The sequence below is a fragment of the Podarcis muralis genome, chromosome 4 (genome assembly GCF_964188315.1).
Source record: "Podarcis muralis chromosome 4, rPodMur119.hap1.1, whole genome shotgun sequence".
Classification (NCBI taxonomy): Eukaryota; Metazoa; Chordata; class Lepidosauria; order Squamata; family Lacertidae; genus Podarcis; species Podarcis muralis.
This window is the reverse complement of record NC_135658.1, coordinates 1320183-1332546: the sequence shown is the minus strand read 5'-3', so window position 1 is coordinate 1332546 and position 12364 is coordinate 1320183. Positions and strand designations below refer to the sequence as shown.

The 12364-nt window shown below is 44.7% G+C and overlaps 2 protein-coding genes across 6 annotated transcripts in view; one reads left to right on the top strand and one right to left on the bottom strand.

Moving 5' to 3' along the window:
- Positions 1 to 12364, top strand: part of LOC114589664 (uncharacterized) — a 999511-nt gene that overhangs the window by 909908 nt on the left and 77239 nt on the right. The window lies entirely within an intron of this gene.
- LOC114595241 (uncharacterized) overlaps positions 1 to 12364 on the bottom strand; it is a 48795-nt gene that overhangs the window by 27008 nt on the left and 9423 nt on the right. For both annotated transcript variants that reach the window (XR_013392728.1, XM_077927920.1), the window contains exon 2: positions 11110 to 11236. Coding sequence is in view for 1 of the 2 variants with exons in the window: in XM_077927920.1 (XP_077784046.1) it covers positions 11110 to 11143 (34 nt within the window). In the remaining variant the exon portion in view is untranslated. The remainder of the gene's footprint in view (positions 1 to 11109; positions 11237 to 12364) is intronic.

Below are 12364 nucleotides of genomic sequence, written 5' to 3'. Positions count from 1 at the left end.
CAAAATCCAGTGGAGATCAGAAAGTGTTTCCAGAGGTACTTTAAACAATTATATACACAGGAGACGCAGAAAGAAACAGACATTGACCGATTTCTGAAAACAAATGGACTACAAAAAATCTCTCAAGAAAATAAGCTAATGTTGAATTACAAAATAACGGAGCAGGAGGTAGAAGGGGCCATTCAGAACATGCAATTAGGTAAGTCTCCAGGACCGGATGGTTTGACTTCAAGATATTATAGATCCCTGAAAGAATGGTTAGTACAACCTTTAAAGGAAGTCTGTAATGAAATATTAGAAGGGAAAAGGGCAACAGAGTCGTGGAAGGAAGCTTATATTACACTTATACCGAAAACAGAGTCTGAGAAGACGCAGCTTAAGACACAGCTTAAGAATCCAAACAGGAACGGTTTGGATTCTTAGGTCACGGACTGCAGTTTCTTGAAGATGGACTTCTGGCAAGCGATGGGCTGCACCTCACAACGGTTGGGAGGAATGTTTTTGCCAAAAATCTCAGAAACCTCATCAGGAGGGCTTTAAACTGACTAATGTGGGGGAGGGAGACAGTGCTCCTGAAGGTAGGAGTCTATCAATTGATGAAGATGATCATCCAAATGTCATAGACCAAATGGAGCAAACAGCATGCAGACCTAGTGGTGGGAGGAAAAAATCCTTAAATAAGAGACACGGGGGAATGATTAATGGACTTCAATGTCTGTACACTAATGCGCAAAGCATGGGAAATAAACAAGATGAGCTTGAGCTCTTGGTACAGCAAACTAAATATGACATAATAGGCATCACTGAAACCTGGTGGGATAAGTCCCATGACTGGAATGTAATAATGGAGGGATACAATCTATTTCGGAGAAACAGACCAGACAAGAAAGGAGGAGGAGTGGCGTTATATGTCAGGGATGTGTATACCTGTGAAGAGATCCAAGATTTAGAACCTCAAAGCCAAAGTGAGAGCATTTGGGTCAAAATTAAGGGAGAGAAGAATAACAGGGACCTCATTGCGGGAGTTTACTATAGATCCCCAAGCCAAACGGAGGACATAGATGATGCCTTCCTGGAACAGATGGCCAAGCATGCAAAAGGAAGGGAGATAGTAGTAATCGGGGACTTCAATTACCCGGATATTTGCTGGATGTCAAACTCAGCCAAGAGCATAAGGTCAAACAGATTCCTCACTGGCCTTGCAGACAACTTCGTTGTCCAGAAAGTGGGAGAAGCAACAAGAGGAACAGCCATTTTAGATCTGGTCCTAACCAATGTTGATGACCTGGTTAGTGGGGTAGAAGTGGAAGGATCATTAGGCACGAGTGATCATGCTCTTCTGAAGTTTACTATACAGCGGAAAGGAGCAGCCAAGCATACTAGGACTCAATTTCTTGACTTTAAGAAAGCCGACTTCATAAAACTTAGGGAAGTCCTGGGTGAGATCCCATGGACAGTAATACTAAAAGGAAAGGGAGTCATGATGGCTGGGAGTTTGTTAAGAGGGAGATAGTAAAAGCACAACTTCAGGCAATACCAAAGAGACGGAAACATGGAAGGTGCCTAAAGAAGCCAGGGTGGCTATCTAAAGAACTTTTAACTGGGTTAAGATTAAAAAAGGATGTGTACAAAAAATGGAAAAGGGGGGAAACCACCAAAGAGGAATTCAAATAGCCAGCACGTGTAGACACAAAATCAGAAAAGCTAAAGCACAGAATGAACTCAGGCTTGCTAGAGAGGTTAAAAGCAACAAAAAAGGCTTTTATGGGTATGTTCGTAGCAAAAGGAAGAACAAAGAAACAGTGGGGTCACTCAGAGGAGAAGATGGTGAAATGCAAACAGGGGACACAGAAAGGGCTGAACTTCTCAATGCCTTCTTTGCCTCAGTCTTCTCCGATAAAGAAAACAATGCCCGACCTGAAGAATTTGGAGCAAATGATTCAGCAGAGGAAACACAGCCCAGAATAACTAAGGAGATAGTACAAGAATACTTGGCTAGTCTAGATGTATTCAAGTCTCCAGGGCCAGATGAACTGGATCCAAGAGTATTAAAAGAACTGGCAGATGTGATCTCAGAACCACTGGCAGTCATCTTTGAGAATTCCTGGACAACAGGCAAAGTCCCGGCAGACTGGAGGAGGGCAAATGTTGTCCCTATTTTCAAAAAGGGGAAAAGAGAGGACCCAAATAATTACCGCCCAGTCAGTCTGACATCAATACCAGGGAAGATTCTGGAGCAGATCATTAAGCAAACAGTCTGTGAGCACCTAGAAAGGAATACTGTGATCACCAATAGTCAGCATGGATTTCTGAAAAATAAGTCATGTCAGACTAACCTGATCTCGTTTTTTGACAGAATTACAAGCCTGGTAGATGAAGGGAACGCAGTGGATGTAGCCTACCTTGATTTCAGCAAGGCATTTGACAAGGTGCCCCATGATATTCTTGTAAAGAAGCTGGTAAAATGTGGACTTGACTATGCTACCACTCAGTGGATTTGTAACTGGCTGACTGACCGAACCCAAAGGGTGCTCATCAATGGTTCCTCTTCATCCTGGAGAAGAGTGACTAGTGGGGTGCCACAGGGTTCTGTCTTGGGCCCGGTCTTATTCAACATCTTTATCAACGACTTGGATGATGGACTCAAGGGCATCCTGATCAAATTTGCAGATGACACCAAACTGGGAGGGGTGGCTAACACCCCAGAGGACAGGATCACACTTCAAAACGACCTTGACAGATTAGAGAACTGGGCCAAAACAAACAAGATGAATTTTAACAGGGAGAAATGTAAAGTATTGCACTTGGGCAAAAAAAATGAGAGGCACAAATACAAGATGGGTGACACCTGGCTTGAGAGCAGTACATGTGAAAAGGATCTAGGAGTCTTGGTTGACCACAAACTTGACATGAGCCAACAGTGTGACGCGGCAGCTAAAAAAGCCAATGCAATTCTGGGCCTCATCAATAGGAGTATAGCATCTAGATCAAGGGAAGTAATAGTGCCACTGTATTCTGCTCTGGTCAGACCTCACCTGGAGTACTGTGTCCAGTTCTGGGCACCACAGTTCAAGAAGGACAGTGACAAACTGGAACGTGTCCAGAGGAGGGCAACCAAAATGGTCAAAGGCCTGGAAACGATGCCTTATGAGGAACGGCTAAGGGAGCTGGGCATGTTTAGCCTGGAGAAGAGGAGGTTAAGGGGTGATATGATAGCCATGTTCAAATATATAAAAGGATGTCACATAGAGGAGAGAGAAAGGTTGTTTTCTGCTGCTCCAGAGAAGCGGACACGGAGCAATGGATCCAAACTACAAGAAAGAAGATTCCACCTAAACATTAGGAAGAACTTCCTGACAGTAAGAGCTGTTCGACAGTGGAATTTGCTGCCAAGGAGTGTGGTGGAGTCTCCTTCTTTGGAGGTCTTTAAGCAGTGGCTTGACAACCATATGTCAGGAGTGCTCTGATGGTGTTTCCTGCTTGGCAGGGGGTTGGACTCGATGGCCCTTGTGGTCTCTTCCAACTCTATGATTCTATGATTCTATGATTCTAACTACCGCCCCATATCTTTGCTTAATGTGGATTATAAAATTTTTGCAGATATTTTGGCTAAAAGACTAAAAAAGGTACCAGCAGAAGAAATTCATAAAGATCAAGCGGGCTTTCTCCCGGGCAGACACTTGTCTGACAATACGAGGAACATACAGTATTTTTCGCCCTATAGGACGCACTTTTTCCCCTCCAAAAATGAAGGGGAAATGTGTGTGTGTCCTATGGGGCGAATGCAGACTTTCGCTGAAGCCTGGAGAGCGAGAGGCGTCGGTGCGCACCGGCACCTCTCGCTCTCCAGGCTCCAGGAAGCTATCCACAAGCCTTGCGTGCCAGGAGGAACTCCCCCCGGGTGCGCAAGGCTTGCAGGCGGCAGCCTGCAGCGCGGAGCAAGGGGCGCCCTTTGGAGGATGCCCCGTGCTTCGCGCAGGTGTCCGCAAGCCTTGCGCGCCCGAGGGAACTCCCCCCGGGCGCGCACGGCTTGCGGGCAGCGGGCAGCAGTGCGGAGCACGGGGCGCCCTCTGGAGGACGCCCCGTGCTTTGCGCAGGTGTCCGCAAGCCTTGCGGGGCGCCCTGAAGCAGAGTGCCCCTGCGCCGGACAGACATCCGTAGCGTAGGGAGCCCTGCAAGAGTTTATTTCCTTTATTTCCCCCCAAACCAGGTCGGGGAACAGTGGGATGGCGGCGCTGCGCCTCCCCGCTCTCCCCCGAGCTTGTGGGGCTGGCCGATGTCTGTACGGCGCACGGGGCGCTCTGCTTCATGGCGCCACGCGCACCGGGTGGCAGGCTGCTATCCGCAGCGTAGGGAGCCCTGCAAGAGTTCCCCGCAGGGCTCCCCACGCTGCGGATAGCAGCCTGCCACCCGGTGCGCGTGGCGCCATGAAGCAGAGCGCCCCGTGCGCCGTACAGACATCGGCCAGCCCCACAAGCTCGGGGGAGAGCGGGGAGGCGCAGCGCCGCCATCCCACTGTTCCCCGACCTGGTTTGGGGGGAAATAAAGGGGGGGAAATTCCTTTATTTCCCCCCCCCCAAAAAAAGTAGGTGCGTCCTATGGGACGGAGCGTCCTATGGGATGAAAAATACGGTAATTAACATTTTAGAAAAATTACAAGTGAATATTAATACCAAAGCAGTTCTGATATTTGTGGACGCGGAGAAAGCCTTTGACAATATCTCTTGGAGTTTTATGAAGAAGAATTTACAGGGGAGGGGGGTTGGTCAAGGTTTTGGAAATGGTATAGGTGCAATTTACTCAGAACAAAAGGCAAAATTAATTGTGAACAATGTAGTGATGGAAGAATTTAAGATAGAGAAAGGAACACGACACGGTTGCCCAATCTCCCCATTGCTTTTTACATCGGTCCTGGAGGTTCTATTAAACATGATTAGAAGGGACCAATTGGTTAAAGGTATACAAGTCGGAGCTAAACAGTACAAATTGAAAGCATTTGCAGATGATTTAGTATTGACTTTACAGGAGCCAGAATCTAGTACTAAAAGAGTATTGGAACTGATTCAAGAATTTGGTCAGGTAGTGGGTTTTAAGTTGAATAAGATGAAAACTAAGGTTTTAGAGAAAAATCTAACAGTGTCTGAGAGAGAGAGGTTTCAGAAGGAGACAGGATTAATACTGGTTAAGAAAGTTAAATACCTAGGGGTTAATATGACTGCTAAGAATGTGAATTTATTTAAGGATAACTATGAAAAATGTTGGATGGAAGTGAAAAAGGACCTAGAAATATGGTCAAATCTGAAGTTATCGTTGCTAGGCCGAATTGCCGCAATAAAAATGAATGTATTGCCAAGGATGCTGTTTCTGTTTCAAACATTGCAAATCCTGGATAAAATGGACTGTTTCAAGAAGTGGCAGAGAGATATCTCTAGATTTGTCTGGCAGGGCAAGAAGCCTCGAATAAAATTTAAGATATTAACTGATGCTAAAGAAAGAGGTGGATTGGCCCTGCCAGACTTAAAACTTTATTATGAATCAGCCGCCTTTTGTTGGCTGAGAGAATGGCTGCTTCTTGAAAACACTGACGTGCTGGACTTAGAAGGTTTTAACAATGTATTTGGGTGGCATGCATACTTGTGGTATGATAAGGTCAAAGCACATAAAGCGTTTAAAAACCATATTGTCAGAAAAGCACTGTTTAATGTCTGGATAAGATATAAGGACTTGCTTGAAAATAAAACCCCAAGGTGGTTGTCACCAATGGAAGCGAAGGCTCAGAAAAAGCTCAATATGGAGGCCAAATGGCCGAAATATTGGGAAATTTTGGAACAAGAGGGAGACAGATTAAAACTGCAGAGTTTTGAAAAATTAAAAAATAGAGTGCCAGACTGGCTCCATTATTACCAAATAATGGAGGCATATAATTTGGACAAAAAAAATGGTGGAAAAATCTAAATTGGAAACAGAACTGTTAGATCCCAAAATTAAGAATTTGTCAAGAATGTATAACTTGCTGTTGAAATGGAACACTCAGGATGAAACGGTGAAATCCGCTATGATTTTATGGGCACAAGATGTTGGTCATAATATTATGATGGCTGACTGGGAACAGTTATGGACCACAGATACGAAGTTCACGGCATATAATGCCTTAAGAGAAAATATAATGAAAATGATCTACAGGTGGTACATGACACCAGTCAAGCTTGCAAAAATTTATCATTTGCCCGATAATAAATGTTGGAAATGTAAAGAGACTGAAGGTACATTCTTTCACCTTTGGTGGACGTGCCCAAGGATTAAGGCTTTCTGGGAGATGATCTATAATGAAATGAAAAAGGTATTTAAATACACCTTCCTGAAGAAACCAGAGGCCTTTCTCCTGGGCATGGTCGGCCAATTGGTGTCAAAGAAGGATAGAACTTTCTTTATGTATGCTACAACAGCAGCAAGAATACTTATTGCAAGGTACTGGAAGACACAAGACATACCCACTCTGGAAGAATGGCAGATGAAGGTGATGGACTACATGGAATTGGCAGAAATGACTAGCAGAATCCGATACCAGGGAGAAGAGTCGGTAGAAGAAGATTGGAAGAAATTTAAAGACTATCTACAGAAACATTGTAAAATTAATGAATGTTAGAAGGATGTTGGAATGATGTTATGTGGTTTTAGGATAAATGTTATAAAGGTTTATGAAAAAACAGACTGTTAATTGGTGAAAGGAGGGAAAGTTAAGTTATATTATATTAAGATAAATTACAGGACAAAAAGTGGAAAAGATGGAAAGGATTTGCTGAAATAGCTAACTGAACTAGAATACAAAAAAGGGAGGTGTGAGGAGGTCAAGGAAACAAGTATATGAAAGATAAGTTATGGGAAGGTTTGCTGTGTTTTTTTAATGGATTTTATTTTTCTGTATTTTCTTTTTTCTCTTTTCCCCCCTTTTTCTTTCTTTTTTTCTTATTGTGATGTATTGTTTTGTTTTTGCTTACCTTTTCTTTTTGTAACTTTTAAAACTAATAAAAATTATTTTTTAAAAAATCAAAGGGAATGTAAATGCTCTAAAATACATAAATGAAACACTTGAGCCCAAAGTGAAGCGTTCTGCACGTGATCTTTTCCCAGATACTGAACCTTTCTACAGTGGTGCCCCGCAAGACGAATGCCTCGTAAGACGAAAAACCCGCTAGACGAAAGAGATTTTCGTTTTTTGAGTTGCTTCGCAAGACGAATTTCCCTATGGGCTTGCTTCGCAAGACGAAAACGTCTTGCAAGTTTGTTTCCTTTTTCGTAAAACCGTTAATACCCAGGGTGCATTGCTTGAAGAGGTGCAGTTGCAACTTGAACTTCGAGGAGCAACTCATAGCACGCGGTGTGGTAGCCTTTTTTGAGGTTTTTGAGGACTTTGGTGATTTTTGAAGCTTTTCCAAAACTTCTTTTGCAGCCATTTGGTAAGTTAAACTTTTAAAACTTTTTTTGTGGTTTTTGGATTTTGGGTTGGGGCGTTTGGAATTCAAGGACTTGGTGTTGGGCAGGGGTTTGCAAGAATCTGGGAGCTTGTGTGGTTTTTTTCTGAATTTTTATGATTTTCTGTGACCATTGGGCCACTCTGCTGTTTTTTTAAAAAATTCTGGGTTTGAATTTCTGTGTGGTGGGTGGCTGGGGGAACAGTTGAGGAGGGGTTTGCAAGAATCTGGGAGCTTGTGTGGGGTTTTTTTGAATTTTTATGATTTTCTGTGACCATTGGGCCATGTTGTTTTTTTTAAAAAAAATTCTGGGTTTGAATTTCTGTGCGGTGGGTGGCTGGGGGAACAGTTGGGGAGGGGTTTGCAACAGTTGGAGAGGGGCTGGGGGAACAGTTGGGGAGGGGTTTGCAACAGTTGGGGAGGGGTTTGCAATTTCTGTGTGGTGGGTGGGTGGCTGGGGAAACAGTTGAGGTTTTTGAAGACTTTGGTGATTTTTAAAGCTTTTCCAAAACTTCTTTTGCAGCCATTTGAGGATTTTGAAGACTTTGGTGATTTGCAGCCATTTTGTAAGTTAAACTTTTTTTAAAAAATTGGGGTTTGTGGATTTGGGGTTAGGGTGTTTGGAATTCAAGGACTTGGTTCTGGGTTTGAATTTCTGTGTGCTGGGTGCTTTTGAATTTTTTGGAAGTGAAGCACTGATTTTTCTTTTCTTTTCTGAGTTTACGAAGGTAGGAGCTGTGCTGCCACGGGACCCAAGAAGACTGCTGCTGCAGAGGCCAGCGAGAGGAAGAAGGAGAAGGTGACGCTGGAAATGAAGAAGGAGATCATCCGGAAGCACGACGGCGGAATGCGTGTGACAGAACTCGCCAGGGAGTACGGGAGGAATCCATCGACCATCAGGACCATCCTGAAGATGAGGGAGAAGATCCTTGCGACGGATGCAGCCAAGGGAGTCACCAGGATCGTGAAGAACCGCCCAGCTGTTCTGGAGGAGGTGGAGAAGTTGCTGCTCATCTGGTTAGAAGAGAAGCAGCGTGCAGGGGACACAGTGACTGAGACCGTCATTTGTGAGAAGGCCAAGGCCTTGCACGCTGACCTCATCCGGGAACAGCCAGGAACCTCAGGCGAGCCAGAAGTCTTCAAGGCAAGCAGAGGTTGGTTTGAACGGTTCAAGACAAGATCTGGAATCCACAGTGTGGTCAGGCATGGAGAGGCTGCCAGTTCTGATGTTCCTGCGGCTGAAGACTTTGCAGCGGAGTTCCTGGAGGTTGTGAAGACGGAGGGCTACGTTCCACAGCAGGTCTTCAACTGCGACGAGACCGGGCTGTTTTGGAAGAGGATGCCCAAAAGGACTTTCATCACACAGGAGGAGGCCAAGTTGCCTGGCCACAAGCCCATGAAGGACCGTCTGACCCTGCTCTTCTGTGCCAACGCAAGCGGCGACCTGAAGATCAAGCCCCTGCTGGTGTACCACTCGGAGAACCCACGGGCCTTCAAGAAACACAAGGTCGACAAGGAACAGCTGAGTGTCATGTGGCGATCCAACAGTAAGGCTTGGGTCACACGTGTGCTGTTTGTGGACTGGGTCAATCTTGCTTTTGGCCCTGCTGTCAAGCAGTACCTGCTGGACAATGACCTGCCGCTGAAGGCTTTGCTTCTGATGGACAATGCTCCTGCCCATCCTAAAGGCCTTGAGGTGGACTTGTTGGAGGAGTTCAGCTTCATCAACATCATGTTCCTGCCGCCTAACACCACGCCACTGCTCCAGCCGATGGATCAGCAGGTCATCGCCAATTTCAAAAAACTCTACACCAAGGAGCTTTTCAGGCGATGCTTCGAGGCGACTGACTGCACCACCATCACCCTGCGGGAATTCTGGAAGGACCACTTCGACATCGTCACCTGCTTGAAGATGATCACCACGGCCTGGGATGGGATCAGCCAGAGAAATTTGAATTGCGCTTGGCGCAGCCTGTGGCCGGACTGTGTGGCACCAAGTGACTCTGATGCACCAGAGTCAACAGTGGTGCAGGACATTGTTTCTTTGGGGAGGACCATGGGCCTGGAGGTCACAGAGGAGGACGTCAGCGAGCTGGTGGAGGAGCACGACCACGAGCTGACCACCCAGGAGCTGGTCGAACTGCAGGCAAAGGTTGCGCAGGAGCAGGCCTCGCTGGAAGAGGAGGAAGCAACTGAGGAACGGCTGTCCTCCAAAGAACTGAGGGACATTTGCCAGAAGTGGAATGAGGTGCAGGCTTTTGCACAGCGGCACCACCCTGACAAGCACGTGATACATGACCTTGTGAACACTTTAGATACGACGGTCATGTCGCCTTTCAGGGAGGTGCTGAAAAGGCGGATGAAGCAGCAGACCATGGACAGGTTCTTCAGCAAGAAGCAAAGAGTGGAAGAGGAGCCTTCTTCGAGTGGTCCCCCAGAGTCTTAGAAAATGTATGGTACACTTTGTTGATTTTTAAATGTTTTTCTGTCATGTTTAGAAACTTAATTTATTGTTCCTTCAATTTTTGAACTGCTCTTTACAGTATGTGTGACTTTAAAGAGCAGTTAATAAACTCTTGTTGTACCAAATTTGGCTTTGTTTGCACTTTTTTTGACCATAGGAACACATTAATTGAATTTCAATGCATTCCTATGGGATTTCGTGCTTCGCAAGACGAAAAATTTGCTAGACGAAAAAACTTGCAGAACGAATTAATTTTGTCTTGCGAGGCACCACTGTATCTGTTTGTTTGTTTTCTATTTCCGCAGGATTCAGCTCCATGTCATGTTGCTGCTGTGTGCAAAAGGTGGTTTCAAGAGAATCAATTCCACTGCTGGAATGGCCTGGGAATAGCCCAGACCTTAACCCAATCAAAAATCTTTGGAGCTGACTAAAGAAACTTGTTAGTCAGAAGCAACCCAGCAATAAAGCCCAATTAATAGTTGCAATAATTCCATCTTGGTTTCACATTATTACAGCTGCAGAACTAAGAAACTTGCTTCACTCCATGGGAAGACGTTGCAAGGCCAGAATTAAAGCTAAAGGTTCTCGAACTCAGTATTAATTGACATGGTGAGAATTTCTGTAAGAAGATTGGCAGATGAAAATAATGGACTTTGCATATCTGGTGACACTGACAGGAATACCAGCACACTTAAGTATTCCAGAAGGGTTGGAGTAAATTTATACGATATCTGAAAGATTATTGTAAGCAATTAACATCACTAGCAGGGTTGTCTGAAGACTTGTAATGAGAAATTTTCTACCTTTCTATATTTAAATCTTGAGACATTCTGTAATGAGTGTAATAAGAATTGGAAAATGTACAAATTGCAATGATATAAATGTTAATTTCGAAATCTGAGGCAGGAGGGAAGGAAGTTGAGGCTCTAAAGAGCCAGGGTGGTGTAGCGGATAATGATGATGCGAATGTACAATATTAAATGGAAAATAATTTTAAAAATTATATATACAAGAAAAAACAGTAATTTATTGTTCAAGGTTTATTGTGGGGGTGTTAGGTTCCCAGGTGTTGTAGGGGGCGCTGTTGAGCTCTGTGAAAATATATGAGGTTCGTCATATAGAGGTATTTTTTGAATTTCCAGGCAGATAGGATGATCCCACACGGAGGCTTACCAAGAGAGGCCATGATCCCACAATTCTCCTCCATGACGTCCTTATGCAGAGCTCTCTGGTCAGGATCCAGCAACGCCCACTCCTCGTCCGTGAAACAAACAGTGACGTCTTCAAAGCACACTGGATCCTAAAAGAAAAAGGGAAATGTGCTCCTCTGAGACAGCAGAAATATGACCTGGTACACAATGCTCTGTCTCCTTCCTTCCTGTTAATTGCTGCGTTGTTTCAATAGGATTGTTTTGCTGCACATTTGTATTATGGATGCCTATTTTGACGTTTTAATTGAATTCTTTTATTCTGTGTTTTAATTACGGACATTCATCTTTGTGCAAATAGGTGGTACTCCTCCTGGTGGTTTTCAAGTCATTCTGCCTACGCAAGCATTCCAGTTTCCCCAATGGAAGAATCCACTTTCTCCTCTCCTCGTGAGTTGTTCTGGGGAGGTTCCCTCCCAGTGCCCCAGAGCCAAATTCCAGGGGTTCAAGGGGGCATGGAGAGGGGGAGGAGTGGGGGGCAGGCTATATTTCGCAGCAGATGGGGCTGGCTAGGTGAATCCTGGCCACTATTTGTTCTCGTCTGTCCACTGCTTAGAAGCCTATTTTAGCATTCAGGGATGAATATAGAAATACAAGAAGCCTAGTTTGGATGGCCATCTGTCTTGGATTATCTAGCTGAGACTCCTGCAATGCAGGGGGTGGGACCTGATGACCCTTGGGGTCCCTTTCAACTCTTGGATTCCATGAAACATCAAATACAGATGAATCCTACTGGCAACATTCAGAAGGCTGGTATGACAGAGTTATCTGGGCAGGAAATCCCACAGTTCACAGCTGGAGTTAACTCTTTATCAGGAAGAACACGATATTCACAGACTTGGCTGAGTTTCAGGCCTAATGAGAAGAGCAGCTCATTCCTGGAGGGTCTGTCGGTTTGCATTTCTTAGTGCAGAAATTATGGATCTGATATTGATATTTCCTATACTAATTCATTCAAGAGGGTTCCGGAAGCTTCTCGTCAAAGAAACAAGCAGAAAGTTCCTGGTGTTTGGGTTACTCCTTTAGAGAAGCGGAGTACAGCTTGGTTAAAGTGGTTCTGTCATCTCTTTTGTCAAAGTCATGCTGACTTCTTACAGAGGCCAGAAGGAGCCTGGGTTTCACTTTCTCTTTCTCTCTCTCTTCCTTCAGGTGTTCTGTACATAGTATGTGTTAAGGTTAAGGGTTAAGGTTTAGACTTATAATAAGTTTTGGTAAGTTTA